The sequence below is a fragment of the Balaenoptera musculus genome, chromosome 3 (genome assembly GCF_009873245.2).
Source record: "Balaenoptera musculus isolate JJ_BM4_2016_0621 chromosome 3, mBalMus1.pri.v3, whole genome shotgun sequence".
Classification (NCBI taxonomy): Eukaryota; Metazoa; Chordata; class Mammalia; order Artiodactyla; family Balaenopteridae; genus Balaenoptera; species Balaenoptera musculus.
Genome location: NC_045787.1, coordinates 143,342,375 through 143,363,963, shown reverse-complemented (window position 1 = coordinate 143,363,963; position 21,589 = coordinate 143,342,375). Strand labels below are relative to the sequence as shown.

The following is a 21,589-nucleotide window of genomic DNA, read 5'->3' as shown; positions in this document are numbered from 1 at the left end:
CTCGTTTTTGATCCATTCAGCAAGCATGTGTCTTTTGGGTGGAGCATTTAATCCATTCACATTTAAGGTAATTATCGATATGTATGTTCCTATTACCATATCCTTAATTTTGGGGGGTTTGTTTTTGTAGGTCCTTTTCTTCTCTTGTGTTTCCCACTTAGAGAAGTTCCTTTAAGCATTTGTTGTAGAGCTAGTTTGGTGGTGCTGAATTCTCTTAGCTTTTGCTTGTCTCTAAAGCTTCTGATTTCTCCATCGAATCTGAATGAGATCCTTGCTGGGTAGAGTAATCTTGTTTGTAGGTTCTTCCCTTTCATCACTTTAAGTATATTATGCCACTCCCTTCTGGCTTGTGGAGTTTCTGCTGAGAAATCAGCTGTTAACCTTATGGGAGTTCCCTTGTATGTTATTTGTCATTTTTCCCTTGCTGCTTTCAGTAATTTTTCTTTGTCTTTAATTTTTGCCAATTTGATAACTGTGTGTCTAGGTGTGTTTCTCCTTGGGTTTATCCTGTATGGAACTCTCTGTGCTTCCTGGACTTGGGTGGCCATTTCCTTTCCCATGTTAGGGAAGTTTTCGACTATAATCTCTTCAAATATTTTCTCAGGTCCTTTCTCTCTCTCTTCTTCTGGTCCTTCTCCCCTATAATGCGAATGTTGTTGCATTTAATGTTGTCCCAGAGGTCTCTTAGGCTGTCTTCATTTCTTTTCATTCTTTTTTTCTTTATTCTGTTCCGCAGCATTGAATTCCACCATTCTGTCTTCCAGGTCACTTATCCGTTCTTCTGCCTCAGTTATTCTGCTATTGATTCCTTCTAGTGTAGTTTTCATTTCAGTTATTGTATTGTTCATCTCTGTTTGTTTGCTGTTTGGTTCTTCTAGGTCCTTATTAAACATTTCTTGTAGATTCTTGGTCTGTGCCTCCGTTTTTTTCCCGAGATTTCGGATCATCTTTACTATCATTACTCTGATTTCCTTTTCAGATAGATTGCCTATCTCCTCTTCATTTAGTTGTTCTTTTGGGTTTTTATCTTGTTCCTTTGCCTGAAACATATTCCTCTGTCACGTCATTTTGTCTGACTTTCTGTGTTTGTGGTCTTCTTTCCACAGGGTGCAGGATAGTAGTTCCTCTTGCTTCTGGTGACTGCGCCCTGGTGGGTGAAGCTGGATCTTGTCCCTCTGTTGGGCAGGGCCGTGTGAAGGGGTGTGTTTTGAGGTGGCTGTGAGCAGCCTGTCTGCTGATGGGTGGGACTGTGTTCCTATCCTGCTGGTTGTTTGGCCTGAGGCATCCCAGCACTGGAACCTGCAGGCTATTGGGTGGGGCCGCCAATCAATATCCCCTGCTTTGTGCTGGGTCCCAGCGCATGTGAGACCTTGTGTGCACCCTCCAAGAGCTCCTGGCCCTGTGGAGCTCCTGCACTCAAGCCCCGCTGGCGTTCAATGCCAAATGCCCTGGGGTTCTTCCTCCCGATGCCAGACCCTCAGACGTCTTGGAGGGCTATTTTTATGTGGGAGCATCCCTGTGTAGCCTGTGTGGGTTTAATATTTTTTGGTGCAAGGGCTTTTTTTCGTATGAATATCTGCCGCCTCTTTCCTCAGTGTATGCTGGCTGTTATCCCCTTGATAGGAGGTGTGACTGATGTTGTGGTGACCAGAGCCTGCACTGGATATTGAGCAGGGCCTCCCCTTTGCTCTGTGGTTGTCACTGCCCTGTCAGGGGCAGGGTCTGCTACCCAGTTGTTGGAGTAGAAGCCCCCAGATCCATTTCTGAGGTGTGTTTCTGATCTGTGGTGCAAGATAGGCAGGACTGGAGCACTCCCACTGAGAGAGAGGCCACTGAGTATTCCTCCTCTGGAGCTGTTCACCTGTGAGTGTGCTCTGCTGCATCACCCTTCACCAGTTGTGTGCACTCACAAATTAAACTGTTGTTGGCACTGCTCTCGGCCCCGCCTTAACTGTGGGTATGCTGGCAATTGGCTCTGGTGTCTCTGCGGCATTGTTTTCACCAGGGCACCCGCAGAGATCCACTGAAGTTAGGTCATAGGACTGCAGTAATCATGCACCTGGACCCGCTGTGGGAGCTGTGGAAGCAGCTCAGACTCTGGCTTGGCCCAACCCCTTGTGTGTATGTGCCCACAAAGCCCACGGCTGCTAAAGCTAGACCTGTTTCGGCTGCAGGAGCCCTCGTCTGTTTGGATGTTCTGCAGGCGCTGAATTTACAAAGCTGGCAGCGGGGGTGTAAATCCGTGGTTCACACAGACGTGAGGAGAGATTTCAGCTGTTCTTTCATAGTTGCACGGCCTCTGGGGCTCAGCTGTGTTTTCAGCCCCACCTCTGCGTGTGGGCTACCCACCCACCTGCGTCTGCTCCTGAGGCTGCCCCCAGGGCACATGAGCCTGCGCAGGCGGGAGGGGGCCAAGGTGGCAACCAGGCACGCAAGTCCACTCAAGCGGGAGCCCCTCCTAGTGCCTGTGGAGGCAGGGGCTGGTGCATGGGGAAAGGCTGCAGTGGCAGCCCCACCCTTCACGCACCACTCAGCCATGGAGCTGCATTTCTGTGGCGGCCCAGGTTTCTTCCACGAACATTCCTGGTTGAGGAGCTCCTGACTCCCATCCCTTCAGGCTGTCTCTTCGCAGCCAGCAGCAGTCCTCTACCTGGGTCTGCTCTCCAGACCCCACGATCCAGCACCCAGCCCCCATCTGCACCAGCAGACACACGTCTCAGGCTGGGGAGCTCAGGGCTGTGGCATGCACCGTCTGTGTAGGTCTCACTCTGTCCTGCCTGCCACAGACCGGTTGCTGGGCTCTACCTCCAAGCCCCCAAAGCTCCCCTTCTGTCCCAGCTGATCTCCCCACTGGTGAGGGGGCTTCCCCAGATGATCTGTATATACTCATGTTTCTGTTCACTGTTTTTTTCCCCCGATTGTGGGTCAAACTTTCTTGTCTCTTTGCATGTCTTACAATTTTTTTTGTTGAATCTGGGCATTTTAAGTAATATTGTAGCAACTCTAAAGTCTGACCTTCCCCCACCCCACCCCCAATTATTTTTGTTGTTGCTGTTTTGCCTGTCTGCTTATTTGTTTAGTAATTTACCTGGACTTAGCTGTGTGATTCATTTCCTCTGGGATGTGTGGCCACTGATGGCTCTGCACAGTTGGGTTTTGGTTTTGTTCCTGTTTTTATTTTTAAGTATGGCCTTCTTGAGGTTGCTTCTGTTTCCACACAGTTTAGTGGCCATGCAGTACTGGTCAGGGGTTATGTTCAAACACATCAAATCGATACGGCTTCCACCTGCTGTCATTGGATCTATGTGTGGATTTAGAAGTGTGTTCCAAGTTCAGATAGTTTTCAGGTCTGCCCCATTGGACCCTCTTGCATTTCCTCAGCACATGTGCACAGGCTTCTAATAGAACAAGGATGCATGAATAGTTTCAGCCCTCTCCATCCTTCTCAAGTGTGCACATCAACTCCAGTCAGCCAGGATATTTGAAGAGCTTGTCAAGTGCCTCTATGACTGTCTCTTTGTATCTTCCTGTTACATTTGTCTGACCCATGGGTCCCTTGTTTGCCAAACTGGGACTGCTACCACAGATTAGTAGAACCCCTGGCCTTCCCTGTTTGCTTGCCACTCAGATTGCAACACCACTGGGCATGGATTATTTCACCTTCTTTGAATCAAGTCAGTCCTCCAGCAGTGAAACTGCTGGTTATTCACAACCTACCTTGTGGTGTTAGAATTACCACATTGAATGATGGGAGGAAAAAGGGGAGCAGTCTCTAGCAAGTATGCCACAGATTTTCATGGTTATTTCCTAAATGAGTTTTTCCTAAAATAAGTGTTATTCGCTTTGTTGTTAATCCTGTAATCAATTTCCAGGACACTGAAATGGTTGTTTTTTATCTTTGTGTCCAGTTTTGTAGTTGCTTTTGGATTAGAGGGTTTGGAAACCTCCTCATTTAGACACATCAGAAGTCCCACCTAGGGACTTCCCTGGTGGCACAGTGATTAAGAATCTGCCTGCCAATGCAGGGGACACGGGTTCGACCTCTGGTCCGGGAAGATCCCACATGACACAAATCAACTAAGCCCATGCACCACAACTACTGAGCCCATGCTCCACAACTACTGAAGCCCGGGCGCCTAGAGCCCGTGCACCACAACCAAGAGTAGCCCCCGCTTGCCACAACTAGAGAAAGCCGCACACAGCAACGAAGACCCAACACAAGCAAAAAGTTTTTTAAATTAAAAAAAAAAAAGCGTGTCTTTAAAAAAAAAAAAAAAAAAGTCCCACATAGTATTGAGTTTTAACTGTTTAAATATTTTACACATTCAAATGTTAAAATTAAATCAGAAAGAATAAGGAAAATTAAGCCTAAAGGATTACAAACAGAAACAAATTAATGTAACTATATCAAATTGATTACATGTTAACATAACTATATCAAATTGATTACATAGAGAAGATAATTCCAATAACTTTGGACATAATGTTCTGGCTGTATACCCTTAGAAGAATATATCCTGAAGTCGGAAAGAACTGCAATGAAATCTTGAACTTTACGTAGTAGGTTATAGGTAGTTATAGTCATATAGTAATTTTGAACCTTTTTGTTTATTGTAGGATAGAGCAAATGAGTAAATATATTGCTGTTACCGGGAACTAGAGTTTTCACTGTGGGAGTTGGTGTGGTATTCACTTACTTGAATACATACATAGAAGATTTCACTTGTATGTATTCTCTGACTCTTGGGATTTTTGTTTTGTTTAAGATGTATTTTCATGGGTATCTTCATTGAGAGGGCCTAAAAGCAGAGACTCCCTAGTAACACCTAGATCTTGGTTTCTAAATGCCATTCCCCACTAAAAGAATCCAGGACTCCTTGGAGAAATGGCTGATTCCAGGTATGGGGAAGGCAGAGTACAAAGTATTGCACCTGGAATATAATGTACACCTGCAGCAAAGTTCACCCTTAGGGGGATAGATCCAAGCAAAGGTTTACGCAGATCCTAGAAGTGGCCTAAGAAAACTTAGGTAAGAAATCTGGAGCATGGTCTAAAGGGGCCCCACAGGAGGAAGGGTGCGGTCAGAAGAGGACCTTGATGGGCCCCTCTTGCCCTGGCCTAAGGAATGTACAGTGTTCTTCAACCCATGAAACCATCTGAGCATTTTATAACATTCCAGACTTTTTGCAGTGCTTTTTTTAATTCTCTTATAATTTTTTTTTTTTGGCTACATTGGGTTCTCGTTGCTGCGTGCCAGCTTTCTCTCGTTGCGGTGAGCAGGGGCTACTCTTTGTTGTGGTACGCGGGCTTCTCATTGCAATGGCTTCTCTTGTTGAGGAGCACGGGTTCTAGGTGCACAGACTTCCATAGTTGTGGCTCGTGGGCTCTAGCACAGGCTCAGTAGTTGTGGCGCACGGGCTTAGTTGCTCTGCGGCATGTGGGATATTCCCGGACCAGGCTCGAACCCGTGTCCCCTGCATTGGCAGGCGGATTCTTAACCATTCCGCCACCAGGGAAGTCCTCTTATAATTTTAAAAAACAACCTGTGAGGTAGAACTGAGTTGCCCAAATAGAGGCATTATGTACAGTCTACATTCAAAGGAAGATCATGTGGGGAAGGAAGTGAAAGGTAGTCCTGGGGAGGAGATATGGTTTGTGCTAGACTTTGAAAACAGGAAAATTTGGTTTGGGCAGCTGGAAGGGAAATCTAGAAGAAAAACAATGGCATTCCAAGGTGGGTAGGTAAGCAAAAGAATGGAGTGAAGAATAAGAGATCCAGCTGTCTAGAAGAGAGGACTTGTGTAGTAATGGGAGATTAGGTTGAGTAGGTTGGAATAGAAGTTTGTTGCAAAGAATAAAAGATTTCTGAATCTTCATTTTTTTTTTTTAACCTGTAAAATAGGTAAATACCTCCATGCCCATCTCTCAGAATTGTCTTGGGAAGCAGATGAGCTGAGCTAACGTATGTGACAGCAGATGTTAAGCAATGAAATGCTATACTGGTATAAGTTATAGTGAACTTTGAGTGCCAGGCTGAAAAGTTTGCAGTTGTGGTAATAACTGTTGAAATAAACTCCATTCATCAAGGGCATTGTCTTTTTGAGGTTTTCCTTGGCAGTTCTGTGATGATTTACAGTGCAAGGTAATGTCACTATTTCTCCCTGAGTTTTTAGTGATGGGGAGGACTACTGAGTTAGAGCCCTGTAAGAACTGTCCCCATTCTTACGGAAATACAATTCTAGAACAGATGTTTCCCTGTGAGGTCTCTGCAATGTGTTAAAAGGTATTGTGGAGGCATGTGAGAGAGCTCCTAACCACGTTAGACAAGAACCTGGAAGATTTGCACCCAGTAATGCAGCAGGATACCAGCACTACCAGTTCACTCATGTGTGAATACTGCCGGCACTTAGCATGCTAAGTAAGACTTACACACGATGAAATCTGTCCTTGGATTCCATAACATTACACAGTGTGCGTGCCATCCTTTGGAAAAAAGAGTATGTTCCGGCAGCAGAATAAATCCTAGTCTTTGTACTGGGATCACGTTAGTCTCCTGGCACAGCTGGGAGATAGCACAGCTTACTCTTCAAAGTGCTATTTTTAGCTGTTGCCAGGGAGATATTCAGCATGATATTGATACTTGAATTAATCCTCAATTTACACAATCTGTGGAAGCAGCAGCTCTTTTTCCAGGGTTTACTGCTTGATGGGTCACTGAGTTGTGATTTATCAGACCAAAAAATAAAATTCCTTCCTTAGAATAATTGGCCTCTGAAATACGTTCTGGAGCTCACCTCTTGGCCAGTTCAACTTTGAGGCCTAGTTATAAAGACACCGTGAGCTTTTCTCAGGCTGCCTGCTCAGGCTGGCCCTTATCAATAATTCCTTCTGGGTGTACCTTGGCTCTAGGCTTTTCTCATTGAAATGTTAATGTTCTAAATTTACCAAATAATGATTAAACTCTTAAAACACACACACACACACACACACACACACACACACACACACACACACGCTTCACAAGAGCCTGATACACACACACACACACACACACACACACACACTCTCACACACTCACACACTCACACACTCTTCACAAGAGCCTGATCTGGCAGTCTGAAAGACTCATCTGTGTTCATGGAACATTCCTGATAAGTTGGCACTGGAGAGCAGATATAGACCAGAAAGTAGCTTGAAATTAGAGTTAAAATAGATTGAAATTGTTAATGTATGGACATTAAACTCTAATAACTTGATGAGTTGCCCTTCTCTAAAGAATTTTTTTGATATAACTGTTTTTTTAAAATATATTCCAGACCTTTAAGACCTGTGATGCATTTATTCATGTGATCCTATAATTTTTTATTTTAACTTATTAACATGCTACCTAGAATTAATATATTTTCTAATGTGAAAACAACTTTTCATTTCATTGTTAGAATGTTATTAGCCAGTGATACATGGATGTGTGTGTGGTTTTGAGTGAATTTAAAATTGATCAAATGAATTCCCTAATATTTATAAGGTTTTGATTTTACCCAAATTGAAATTGTTTTAGAATTTTAAAAATTTTCTTTAGTTTTTCTTAAACCCCTTCACCCATTCTCCCAAACCCACCCCACCCCACCCCACCCCACCCCCCTTTTTTTTTTGTTTGTTTTGTTTTGTTGTTTTGTTTAGATTCCACATATAAGAGAAATCATATGGTGTTTGTTTTTCTCTGACTGATTTATTTCATTTAGCATAATGCCCTCTAGGTTCATCCATGTTGTCGCAAATGGGAAGAGTTCATTCTCTTTTATGGCTAAATAATATTCCGTTGTATGTATATATATGTGTGTGTGCGTGTGTGTATGTAACACCACAGTTTCTTTTTTTTTTTTTTAAGAGCTCCTGAGTTATTTATTTATTTATTTATTTATTTGGCTGTGTTGGGTCTTCGTTTCTATGCGAGGGCTTTCTCTAGTTGTGGCAAGCAGGGGCCACTCTTCATCGCGGTGCGCGGGCCTCTCACTGTCGCAGCCTCTCTTGTTGCGGGGCACAGGCTCCAGACGCGCAGGTTCAGTAGTTGTGGCTCACGGGCCTAGCTGCTCCGCGGCATGTGGGATCTTCCCAGACCAGGGCTCGAACCCGTGTTCCCTGCATTGGCAGGCAGATTCTCCACCACTGCGCCACCAGGGAAGCCCCACACCACAGTTTCTTTACCATTCATCCATTGACGGCCACTTAGATCGTTTCCATATCTTGGTTATTGTAAACAACACTGCAGTGAACATGGGGGTGCAGATATCTTTTTGAGTTAGTATTTTCATTTTCTTAAAATAAATACCCAGAAGTGGAATTGCTGGATCATATGGTAGTTCTATTTTTAAGTTTTTAAGGAACGTCCATACTGTTTTCCATAGTGGCTGTACCGATTTACATTCCCACCAACAGTGCACAAGGGATTTCTTTTCTCTACATTCTTGCCAACGCTTGTTATTTCTTGTCTTTTTGATAATAGTAATTCTAACAGGTGTGAAGTGATATCTCATTGTAGTTTTGATTTGCATTTCCTTGCTGATTAATGATTTTGAACATCTTTTCATGTACCTGTTTGCCATGTATGTCTTCTTTGGAAAAATGTCCGTTCAGATCTTCTTTTTAATAAGATTGAGGTTTTTTGCTGTTAAGTTGTATGAGTTCTTTATGTATTTTAGATATTAATGCCTTATCAGGTATATGATTTGTAAATATTTTCTTCCATTCATTTTGTTGATGGTTTCCTTTGCTGTCCAGAAGCTGTTTAGTTTGATGTAGTCCCACTTGTTTATTTTTGCTTTTGTTGCCTTTGCTTTTGGTGTCAGATTCAGAAAATCATTACCAAGACCTATGTCAAGGAGCTTACCGCCTTAGTTTTCTTCTAAGAGTATTATGGTTTCAGGTCTTACGTTCAAGTCTTTAATCCATTTTGAATTAATTTTTGAGTGTAGTATAACATAGTGGTTCATTTTCATTCTTTTGCATGTGGTTGTCCAGTTTTCCCAGCACCACTTATCGAAGAGACTGTCCTTTCCTCATTGTATATTCTTGGCTCCTTTATCGTAAATTAATTGACCATGTGTGTGGGTTTATTTCTGGGCTCTCTGTTCTGTTTCATTGATCAGTGTGTCTGTTTTTATGCCAATACCATACCGTTTTAATTACTATAGTTTTGTAATGTAGGTTGAAATCAGGGAGCATGATGCCTCCAGCTTTGTTTTTCTTTCTCAAGATTGCTTTATCTATTTGGGGTTGAAATAACTTTTAACTGGATTTGTTATGGGGTTTTCTTGGCCTCTAGCATCAAATCCCCTTTCTCATGTGGAGGAAATTCCCCTGTGCTGTAATCATGTTGAGTGCCAGTCAATCCCCCGATTCCCTCACTCTGTTTTCTGACAGCCAAGGCATGTGACCTATGCTTGGCTCATTGGATGCTTCTGACCAAAACTTTAAATCTGGATCAGGACAAAGAAAGGGGAATGGTTAGGATTTATTGGCTGCTATTACAGTCCTATTTTGGCCAGATTCTTCCACTAAAAGACACTTAATGTTTTCTTGCTTTTTGACTTAACAGAGCTGCCTTGAGTCCTGCCTGTTTTCTAAGCCTATATTTTAGGCCTCCCTTTGATTGTGTGAGCCCCACAGTAGCTTTCCAGTAAATATTCCCTTAACTTTTTTTTTTTTTTGCCTAAGATAGTCCTTTTGCTAGCATCCAAAAATCCTGACCAGTACAACAGAGGATATTATAATTCAAGCACCTCCTTCCTGGGTAGTACTAGGTAAATGTGGCCACATTTTTGTGTTTTGATTGCCATCACCACTATCCATTTTATTTTTTCCTGTATTCCCTTAGAGTAGTCCTTCTTCAGATATGTTATATCTTAAAATGAATTATTATTGTGTCTGCTGAACATTAATAGATGTCATAAAAACTAAATTCAGTTTATACCTACCTTTTAGTTTCTTTATTGAGATTCATCAAGTGTTCTGTTTCATCCAGAGTATAGTAATAAGGTATTTGGAAAGCACCCTGGTCTCAACAGCTCATTTACAAATCTCCAGAGACATAACATTTTTAGTTTAGTTCCTAATCTTAAGAGTACCAATTGTTTAGGCTCCCAGTTTGTACTGTGGATGAAAAACCCTGCTAACTTTATTTCCTCCCTTTGAAGTTTTTATTTAGTCAGAAGCTTCAAGAAAGAAAGAAGAGATTTTTGGAGATTCTCTCTTTTTTAAAAATGCTGTCAAAAGGTGGCAGGCAGACCCTGCTGCCAGTTCTGCTTCTGCCGACCATATTGCTAAGATGTTCAGGGCTGAAAGCACATAGGGACTCGGCACGTGTCATCTTTGCTCTACAGAATAATATTCACTCTGACTTTGAGTTCAAAGAGTGCTTGGCCATCTGTGTTAATTTCTGAGTTGTTAGAAGAAGCTAAGAAAAGAGAGGTTTCTCTGGGTTTCTTCAAATTTCCCTGTGTTAGCCTGCTAACTGCATACTGCCTGACCCTGCAAATAAGACTTGTCCTCCATAATGCGCTCTGCTGGCTACTGTATGTTACCTTTATGACACAAACTGCAATTGTAGCTAAATAAGTATTACATTAGTTATTTTACAGAAAAATAATAGCTCATATTTATTGAGCCCTATTTGCCAGTCGGTGTTTTGGGAGTTTTACATAAATTATCACATTAATCCATAAGTCTATTAAAGCCTTAAGTTTTAGATGAAGAAACTAGGCTCAGAACGATCTGGAACTTGTCCAGGATCTTCTACAATTAATAAGTAGCAGATCTAGAATTTGAATTTGTAATGGTAAGCGTACCAGTGGGTGTACTTAGTTTCATTTTTAGTAAATAGAAATTACTGTTCCATGCAAAAGCTAGAAACATAGAAAACCTGGGTTTTATCTTTTAAACATCAAGAATTCACTTGATGATTAGCCAGATGGTCATGTGTTTTTTTCTGTATGTTTGAGATTTAGATAAAACTGACCCAGTTCTCAAAAGTCAAGCTGCTGCCTATTGAATAGCGTAATGTGTAATGAAAGCTGACCTTTTTGTTCATTTATCATAATATTGTGAGAATTTATGTCATTCTCTGATCTCTTTCAGAGAAGGAGAGAAGAGAGCTCTAGACTAAAGGAGGAGGGAAATGAGCAGTTTAAGAAAGGAGGTAAGATACCTATTTCAACACTGATGCTGGGCGTCTTGACTCCTCATTCTTTTGTAGATTCTGTGAAGAAACACCAAAGAACGTTTGGAAACAACTAGCAGACCTAAACTGCTAATAATACCCTGTTGCCTCCCAACACCTTGGAATTTTGTTTTTTTACCAGGTCCAAATTATTCTCCAGTGACAGTGACCAGTTACCATGTGTCTCTAGGCACAGGCATAGTTTTTCTTTTCTGTAATCTACTGTCTATAAACCCAGAGATTAGGAGGAAAAACTCTTGAGTTTTTGCTTTGGGAAACTCTAAACTGGAATGTTAAAAGGCTATTTGCTGCATTGCTGTCAAAACAGGGTCCCCGTTACTCACCTGTGACAGTGCTGTGAATACTGGCCCAGTGCATCCGGTGTGGCCGAGGGAAGGATTTTGCTTGTACTTTGGTTGCTCTTTCATGTGCCTTCCTCTGTGGATGCCTTAAGTAGAGAGATGTTCCTTCTGCATTTCCTATATTTGCTTAGGAATAAGTGGGGTTCGTTCTTATAATTTGGGGGAACTGTTTGATCTTATGATCAAATTCTATCACATCTCAGAGTGTGCATGCTTTAGAAATCTAGGAGTAGTAACATCTTCCCCTAGTTATTTTTAGGTTAAAAAAAATTTGTTTTCTTATATCCTGGTTTAGCAATCATCACTTCTTTTTTTCTAAGAAAACTAAAGGTTCTCTGAAAACGTATCTCCTTGTATTTTAGTATTAAATATTTCAAATCTGAGAAAGGAGTGAGTAGGCAATTTTTCTTTTAGTACCCTGACCATAATTCTTTGTGTGGCAATGGATATATAAATTTATCACCATTTTCTCTTTTAAGGTGTTTAGTCAACTGCTGAATTTTACATTGTTGCTTTTGGCTCTATAAAATGTTTCTCCAAACATTTCATGGAAGCAGTTTTAGCGGGGTTGACTCCATGAAAGCACAATGTCTTTAATGAAAATATATACATAGAATTTTTTTCTTCACCCCGGGCCATTAATCCCAGATTTCAGTCTCTTTCATCTGTCCAGTTCCCTAATCCCCTTTCAAAACTCTTTACTAAATTGATAAGCCAAATGAAAGGTGAACATATAGAGCATTCTGTTGGAGACCTTTGTCCCGTGAATGGAAAGCTATGCATTCTGAGATCTTTTGGAATACAGTGATATCAGGTATAAAATCATAATGACCTCTCATGTTTTACCTTATCCTCAGATTATATAGAAGCTGAAAGTACTTACAGTCGAGCCCTTCAGATGTGTCCATCCTCCTTCCAGAAAGACAGGTCTATTCTGTTTTCAAATAGAGCTGCTGCAAGGATGAAACAGGTATGTATCTTTGACCTTTTTCTTTTTAAGAAGCACATGAACTTAACAGTGTTTTTGTAGTATAGCTTCTCTCCAGAAACAAGCATAGGGGCTCTAAAGTTGCTGCCTCTCTTTTCCTACCCATATATTTCCCTGATTTAAAGGGCACGGGGAAGATAGAAAAAATATTTTGAAAAACTTCAGTCAGATTACTGTTCACATTCCTCATTAAAGTGGTTGAGTGGACACTTTCATGGAAGGAAGCCTGGCAAAGTTTCCGCCAAACTAGGGCAAGTTAATGAAGCAAAGAGCCTAGTGCATCTCCTAGAATAGCTACAGCTGCTTATTTTAGGCCTCTGGAACTCTAGATAAAGACCCAAAGTGATAGGAAACAGCGCTTAAAACTGGACTTCAAGATGCTTATCCCTGAGATTCTGATTTTCTGTTGAAAGTGTGGACATAGGGAGAAACGTCCAAGAGTTGGGGTGAGAGGTACACTTAAATGCAAAGTAGGTGTCAGGGAAAGTTCAAAGGTATTTTGTATTTCCAAAGGATTGAGAACCTGGTGTAACGGTGAATTTAGAATAGATGAGAGTATAAATATATTTGTTTGGTATTGTGCTGGATACCAAAAGTTAGATTTGTGATTTGTCTGATATTCCTATTTAGTCAACATAGTAAATCTGGCCAGATTAAAATGATGAGAGCTTGAAAAAAACAATACCACTTGTTTAACTGTGACTATATTCAAAGCACAAAGGGTAGGTTTTTTAACACACCTTTAAGCAACTACGAAGCAGACCCAAGACTGGGTGAAGTGGTTTTCTGTTCGTTTAGATCAGGTATCTACATCACTTTCTTTTTTGATGTTGACTGGAATTCTCTAGTGCTTCTACTAAAGTCACTTTGGATGGCCAGGGTTTTTAAAGGGGGGTGGGGGTGTGCTTGAATATTCGGACATGCAAAAAGTTTTATTTTAACCCAGACTCGTATGTTTTATTATTGGATTCAGTGTCCAAGGTGAAGTTTTTTAGAGTGATTCCTGTGGCATGAGAGAAGGAATAATTCTGGAGTATACAAACAGACATTTTGTATTAAGGGAAATAAAACAACTGTTTTAAGTTTACTTAAAACAACAGTCATTAATATATTCCACCATCGATCAGAATTCACACCTAACAGTTTTTACACTTAGCTGGAAAATTCTGATCTTTCACTTTTGCCTCTTGGAGACATCTAGCCACATTCTTAGACTGGAAATTGTCATTGTAAAGTGAGATCAAGGATACCTTCAGTGTCAGAGAAAACGCACCATACCCATTTGGCTCCTGGGTTTTGGGGTTCTTTGTTCCCACAGTTGCCAAGTTACTGGCATTGCTAGTGTTGGGCTGGTATGATCAACTGGTTCTTGAATTAGGAAAATGTATGGCCTTGCTAGTCTTCTGTCTGTCACAGCTGAGGAGAACTCGAAAGAGAGTTGCTCTGTGACTCTTTCCTGAACAAAGGATAGGTTTGTTAGTGGGGTTTTTGTTTGTTTTGTTCTTTTAACTTGCATTCCTAATATTTTTAAAAGATCCTAAAATTATAGACTTGGAGACTTTCAGAATTAATGTGCTGAAGTGATTTAAGGAGCATGTTCTGAGTTTAAGGAAGTGATGGGTTAACTGCTTTAAGAAGAATTTCTGAAAGGCAAGTTTGCAGGCTCAGCATCCCTGACTGGGTGTGCCTGGGCAAGCTTTATGTTTCATGTCGGGAGAGGGAAAAGGCAAACTGGAGTTAGGACAGAGTTTCAGCTCTAGGCCTGACTACACAAAAGCAGACAAAGCCCTAAAAAAATAGGCTCTAAAAGTAGTTACTTGGGGGCACAAAGAATACCACCACAGCAGCTGTACACATAAGTTATAAAGATTTGGGACTTCCCCAGTGGTGCAGTGGTTAAGAATTCGCCTGCCAATGCAGGGGACACGGGTTCGAGCCCTGGTCAGGGAAGATCCCACAGGCCGCAGAGCAACTAAGCCCGTGCACCACAACTACTGAGCCTGCGCTCTAGAGCCCGTGAGCCACAACTACTGAGCCTGCGTTCCACAACTGCTGAAGTCCGTGTGCATAGAGCCTGTGCTCCACAACAAGAGAAGCCACCGCAATGAGAAGCCCGCGCAGTGCAGCAAAGAGTAGCCCCCGCTCACTGCAACTAGAGAAAGCCCATGCGCAGCAACGAAGACCCAACGCAGCCATAAATTAATTAATTAATTAATTATTTTTAAAAGTTATAAAGATTTACTCCTATTTCAGTTTAAAATATGAAGTTGAATCTTAGATTTATAGAAATCTAATAAGTTGGGGAAATACTGACTTACAGATTTCTTTACTACAGGACTTCTTGTTAGAGTTTTTAATATGTGAATTGCTATGATGAACATTGGAAGAGATAATATAGTTAGTGTTTCCCAAATGACTCTGGAACCTTTTTTGCTTATTGTGGGTAAAATACACATGCTACAAAATTGACCATTTTAACCATATTAAAGTATAGAATTCAGTGCCATTCACAGTGGCACTGAATACATTCACAGTGTTAGGCAGCCATCACCACTGTCTGGTTCCAAAATTTTTTTTATGGCCCTAAAAGGAAACCCATTAAGCAGTCACTCCCCATCCTGGAACTGTTTCTGATTGAATCCTGAAACTCAATTTGGTAGACATTGCTCTAAAATATTCTGCAAAATATTTGGCATTTGCTACAGTAGCCATTATGGAAGTATTGAACGTTTATTTGAACTAACATTTCTCTAACATTGTAGAACATTTCTAATTTGGGGAAAATAGACATTTAGAGCTTAGAAAAAGTTAAATAGCAGATTAGTGTCAGAGCTGAAACTAGAATCTAGTTCTTTTGATATCCTGTGTTCTTTCCACTGTGCCATGCTTCTCAATTCAGCAAGTTAAATTAGTTAGATATCTTATTTAGTGAATTGTTTTGTATTTTTGTTTCATCAGTGGATAAATTAAGGTTCATAACTGAGACTACACGACAAGCCATACAGTAGTCTGTAGATGGACCATCTGTATACATTTTCAAGATACCACTTTGGGTGCGATATATAACAGCTAGCCAAAGAGGAGGGTTATTAATTCAGTTATTCATATATCAGTCACTTGCCCTGTTAATTGATCACAAAGTTTTCTCACTGTCAACATTCTAATGTAAAGTGTCTTGCAAATATAACAAGTCAATTGCAACAATCTTTAAAGATACTTTAGGAAGAAGCTACTTGAAAAATTTGTCACCAGGAGGCTTTCAAGTTAGAGCTGTGAGCATAGTTTGAATTTTAGCTTGGAAGTAACATGCATGTTTTGGTGTTATTTCCTCAAAAAGCATTCTGCATCTCCATAAGCAATTATTAATGATCAGCATATGTCATTGAGCCTTTGGGCTATTGAGACAGAATTAGGGTGACATATTAATGATCTGTTTCCTTTTAGGACAAGAAAGAGATGGCCATCGGTGACTGCAGCAAAGGTACAGCTTTTTGGTCTTGTTGCATGTTAACATACAAAAGCATTACCTCAGCTAGACAAGCAAATAAGGAGGCTCTCAGTCAGGTGTGTACTTGTACACATGTACTCTTCTTCTGAGGCAGTTAAAGAAGAAGCTCTCGGCCTTTCTTAGAGGTACTGCACAGTAGTTGTCTTAGTGTAAGCATGCTTTTGAATGGATAGTTCAGTCAGTTTATCCTGTATTGGTAAATATATGGAGAATAATTCCAAGCTACCTTGGCCACAGAAACAGAGTTTATTCCCTGTATGTCCAAATTACTCTCCTTTGAAACTGAAGTTGAAGATCTTAGTTAGCTGCTATTGGGGTACCTGAATCTGTGTGTTTGGAAGGGCAGTTGCTGTTAGGGAATTGGTACTCTCTTCAGATGTAGTACTTAATCCAGACCTCCTTGCCATCATTTTAATTATCCTTTCAGGTTCCACACAGTGAATCAAGCCTCTGCTATCTGAGTTCCATCATGGTCTTTTCGTTCTACCAACTGATAGAGACAGCCCCAGACATAGATCACCATTGTTTTTTCCACAAATTTACTGATAGGCCAGACGGTTGTCTTGTCTTGGTGTGGAGAACACACAGTCATTTTCCTTGCATCTTGCTACTCTCATGAGTCTTTCTAGCTAATTACTACTCTTGTAATTTGTGGGTTGTTGTTGTTTTTTTTCCATTTTCCTCCTTTGGATAACATTTTCTCTGAGAGAATCATAGAGTTAGAAAGAACCTTATATATTATCTAATCCCACTCTCAGACCAAGCATGAATTCCCTCTTCTGTTTTGTTTTTTAGGGTTTTTTTAACATGAATTAGTCACCCTCTCTACTGGATTTCTTTTCTTTATACTTGGTATTTCTGTAGAGTATCTGAATGAAACTGTTACTACATTAGAATCTAGCAAACTTCTTCTGATCTATTTATCTTGGGCTGCAACTAATTCTGAATGTACTGTTTTGTTTGGAAGAAGGTGTTTGACCTTAATCTGTGTGAGATGTTTGGGTTTGAAGAGTTTAAATTAGGAACAAGCTTCTGATTTTCAGTTCTTTTCTCTGTAACCAAATGGTGAGAAAATGCCTTGTAAGCCTGATTAGCAGGGTATACACTAGGAAAGAGAATTCATTTCTAGCTGTAACCCTCAGTGTAGGAGCCAAGAAAATGAAAGGAAGGGGGAGGAAAGTGTTTCCAACCAAAGTGTTTTCCAGATTTGTTTTTGGATTTGGTTAAATCAGTATTCATGTGCTTATACTTAGTTGTTATGGGCTGCATATGGGTTGTTGAACCCATAGGCCAAATACATTGACACTAGTATGGTTTATTTGTATTAAGGACCCTTCTCCTCCCACCAACCCCCCAAACACATGCCCACTCAATACATAAACCCTGGCAAAGGACTTAGCTTATTTCTGAGGTCATATTTGGAGCTCATTACTACCAGTTATATGGAAGAGTATTTAATGCTAGTCACCTTTGGTCTTTTAGCCTTGGCATAAATAAAGTTTAATTTAATTCTGTTTATATGGATTGAGAAAGAAAATCACAAGTTAGAGTGAAAAGTTGACATTTGAGGTTTTTGTAAAGTAATCATGGGGAATTCCCTGGCTGTCCAGTGGTTAGGACTCAGTGCTTTCACTGCCGGGGCCCGGGTTCAATCTGTGGTCGAGGAACTGAGATCCTGTAAGCTTTGAGGCGTGGCCAAAAAAAAAAAAGTAATCATGGGAAGAGTTCTTTCTCTTCAATACATACTTGCATTGTTAGAAGCTATCCACTAGTTGAGAAGGGGGCAGTATCTGAGTTAAAATGTAAATTAGGGGGTTCAGTTTTTTAAAAGATGTAGTAGAGGTCATTGGATTTTTTTTTTTTTTCCTGTGAGTATTATGTAGTTGGGAATATTTTAAGAGAATATGATGTGCTGGACTAAGGGGAGGTTGACAGCGTGTAAAGTTGAAATGTTGAGGTTTGGGTTCTTTCAGAAAACCTCCTGAACCAATATCCCCCTCCAACCCCTGTCCCATTTCTCTGGTCTGCTTCATTGAAAGATTGTCTATACCTACTGTGTCTCCTTTGTCTTCTCCCATTCTCTCCTCACGCATCCTTTGGACTTCTGTTTCATTCATGCCCCTGAAACCCTTCTTGTAAAGGTCACCAACAACTTCCTCTTGTTCAGTAGTTGCTTCTCTATCCTCATCTTACTTGACCTCCCAAAAGCATTTAACACAGTGTGTCATTCCTCATTTTCTTCTGTTGCATTGGCTATTCCTTTTTAGTCTCTTTTGCTGGCTTCTCTGTCAGCCTCATCATTTCGGAAGTCCCTAGTTCTTCATCTGTAGGGCCCTCTTCTTTTTTTTCCCTCTATATTTTCTCCCTATGTGATCTCATCTAGTTCTGCAACTTTAAATAACCCATCTCTATGCTATAGTTTATATTTTTGGCTCTGCCCTGTAGTCTGGAGCCCTGTATCCCATTGCAAAGTGGACATCTCCTCTGGGATGTCTAGTAGGCATTGCAGATTTAACGTGCCCAGAACAGACTCTGGTGCCTCCGCAGTCCCCATGCATGCATGCATGAATACAACTTGAGGTTAGTTTTTTTCATTCTAATGAATGGCATTATTATCCATTATTTACTTGCTGAAATGAAAACCTTTGGAGTCGTCCCGGATCACTCTTTCTTTCATTGCACATGGCTTAATTGATTAGCAAATCCTTTGGGCTCTGATTCAGAGACGTTTCCTTAATCTGGCCTCTCCTTTCCGGCTCCACGGTTCGCAGCTTAGTCAGCATCCTCTCTCATCTGGACCATTGCAGTGACGTCCCAGCTGTCTCTGCTTCCCCTCGTCCCCTCCACACTGTAGCCAAAGTGATCCTTTAAAACTGTAAATCAGATTATGTCTTAATCTTCTTAATCTGCTTGAAACCATTCCAGTGGCTTCGTATCACACTTAAGAAAAAGTCCAAGCTCCCTTCCCTGGCCAGCAAGGCCTCCGTGACCTGCTTGTTGCGCATCTTCAACCTCATCTCTGCCGCAGCCCTTACCTAGTCACCAGCAAACACGTCACAGTTATTCTTGCTTTAGAGCCTTTACTCTTGTTAGTCCTTTTTCCTGTGTGCTCTTCCTCGGCTTTTCAAATGGCTGGCCTCCCTCAAATAATCCTTTTTCATATTTGACCACTCGCTAAAGTTACTTATTCCCCTCTTCACTTGAATTTACATCACCTTGTTTTACTTTTCTCTACAGCACAAAACTATCTGAAATTATTTGTATGCCATCTTCTCTTGCCTCCTAGAATAGCTTAAAGCTTCATGAGAACGTGGACGTAGTCTGTTCTGTTTGCCACTAGTATACTCCAGAGATACACTGCACTAGGTGCATATATTAGGTACTAAATAAATAGTTACTGAAAGCGTGAGTGAATTTAAAAACGAGTATATCACTTGAAAAGAAAAAAAGTTCTAGAGCCATGATATTGCTTTCTTTTTTTTTTTTTTTTTTAATTATTTATTTATTTATTTATTTTTGGCTGTGTTGGGTCTTCGTTTCTGTGCAAGGGCTTTCTCCAGTTGCGGCCACTCTTCATCGCGGTGCGCGGGCCTCTCACTGTCACGGTCTCTTGTTGCGGAGCACAGGCTCCAGATGCGCAGGCTCAGTAGTTGTGGCTCACGGGCTTAGTTGCTCCGCGGCATGTGGGATCTTCCCAGACCAGGGCTCGAACCCGTGTCCCCTGCATTGGCAGGCAGATTCTTAACCACTGCGCCACCAGGGAAGCCCCATGATATTGCTTTCTAACAGAGAAAGAAACAACTCAAAAAAGAATACAAGACTGTAGTATATTTGAACCAAAACGCAGGCACTGGATTATTGGAAAGGTTGTTGTTGGAAAAAGGAGAAGATATTATGTGCCAGTGATCTAAGGGTGTTAGAGCGGGTGTTTGAAGGAACAGTGAGGATTTAGCTAAAAATGTAACCTCAGGACTCAAGGCACGACCTCAGTAGCTGAGGCCTAGAAAAGAGAGAATGATAGCAGAGTCTGCCACCAAAGTTCTCCCTCAATTTTTTAATGTGTCACTTCAAATTCCCTCTTACTTTTTCACTGTGCCTTGAGCTCTGTGTTTTGGCCTGTTCTGAAGTGGGTGAAGGACAAGTAGGTGGAAAGCAGAACTTGGGTATGGACCAGGGTTTGGTAAACTACAGTCACAAGCCAAATCCAGCCTGCATGCCACCTGCTTTTTTACAGCCTACAAGCTAAGAATGGTTTTTACATTAAATGGTTGGAAATAAAATTAAAAGAGAAGTAATATTTCAAGACACATAAAAATTATGTGAACTTCAAATTTCAGTATACATCAATGAAGGCTTACGGTGATACACCTAGCCTTATTTGCTTATGCATCGTCTATGCTTGCTTTCATGCTACAATAGCAGAGTTCAGTAGTTGTAACAGACGGTCTGTCCCACAAAGTCTAAAATCTTTATTATCTGCCCTTTACAGAAGAAGTTTGCCAACTGTAGGTATGTCCTTTGACAAATAACTTTTCCTTATGGACCCATGGAGAATAATAAAGAAACTTGATATAGCTGAGGATGTATAGGCCCTTTTTCCTCATGGTGACAATTATTTCTTCTCTTTTTATAGCAATTCAGTTAAACCCCAGCTATATCAGGGCAATATTGAGGAGAGCGGAGTTGTACGAGAAGACTGACAAGCTGGATGAAGCCCTGGAAGACTATAAATCCATACTAGAAAAAGACCCATCAGTACATCAAGCAAGAGAAGCTTGTATGGTAAACCTAATTTTTTTACAAAAATATTTTCTATTCCTTGTGTTGCTACTCGGTGAATGTTAAATAATCCTTAGAGACACAACTATATGCCATTTCTAAGCTTTTGAGAAGCTTATCAGAATATATGGGAGATAGAACTTTGAAGTGGTGGCCACACACCCACTATACCGTGCACTATGTAATCTTCATTCTAAAAGTGTTATCTGTGTAAACCTTTAACATCTAGGGTTGACAAGAACTTTATTTCATTGTTGGACTAGGGAAATCTTGTCTACTTGTAGGTGCCTGGTTTAGTTGAAAGTGAGTCTTAATATTATAGGTAACAAATTTCTGGTTTTCTTTTCATCCTTTTCCTTACTCAGTCACCAAGTTTCTATTCATTGTCATATGGCCAGCACATTTCCAATTGAATATATCTTAAACTAACTTTCTTATCTCTCTTAAAATGACTCTAGTTCTTGTCCTTGGCACTAAAAATCCTTTTGCTTCTAAATGACATAATATTTTTTATGTCAGTTGTAAGTTAGCTAAATGTTACTGGTTTTCCTCCCTTTAAAAATAACTGCAGATTTGTGCTTTTACCTTTAGCACCACTCTTTGATTATCTCTAACGCACAGAGCAACATACACTCTGAAGGATATACTGCAGTATTGGATGTGTATATCTTATTGCCCCAAAATAATGCGTGTTCAAATAAGTTCGACAAACACTGGCTTTAACTAAACAGGTTTCT

The 21,589-nt window shown here is 40.8% G+C and overlaps 1 protein-coding gene across 1 annotated transcript in view; it reads left to right on the top strand.

Moving 5' to 3' along the window:
• The window catches only part of TTC1 (tetratricopeptide repeat domain 1), a 55,257-nt gene that overhangs the window by 22,944 nt on the left and 10,724 nt on the right, over positions 1-21,589 (top strand). Inside the window, exons 3-6 of the mRNA XM_036847104.1 lie at positions 11,134-11,194; positions 12,435-12,547; positions 16,010-16,046; positions 20,707-20,855. Coding sequence (XP_036702999.1) covers positions 11,134-11,194; positions 12,435-12,547; positions 16,010-16,046; positions 20,707-20,855 — 360 coding nt within the window. The remainder of the gene's footprint in view (positions 1-11,133; positions 11,195-12,434; positions 12,548-16,009; positions 16,047-20,706; positions 20,856-21,589) is intronic.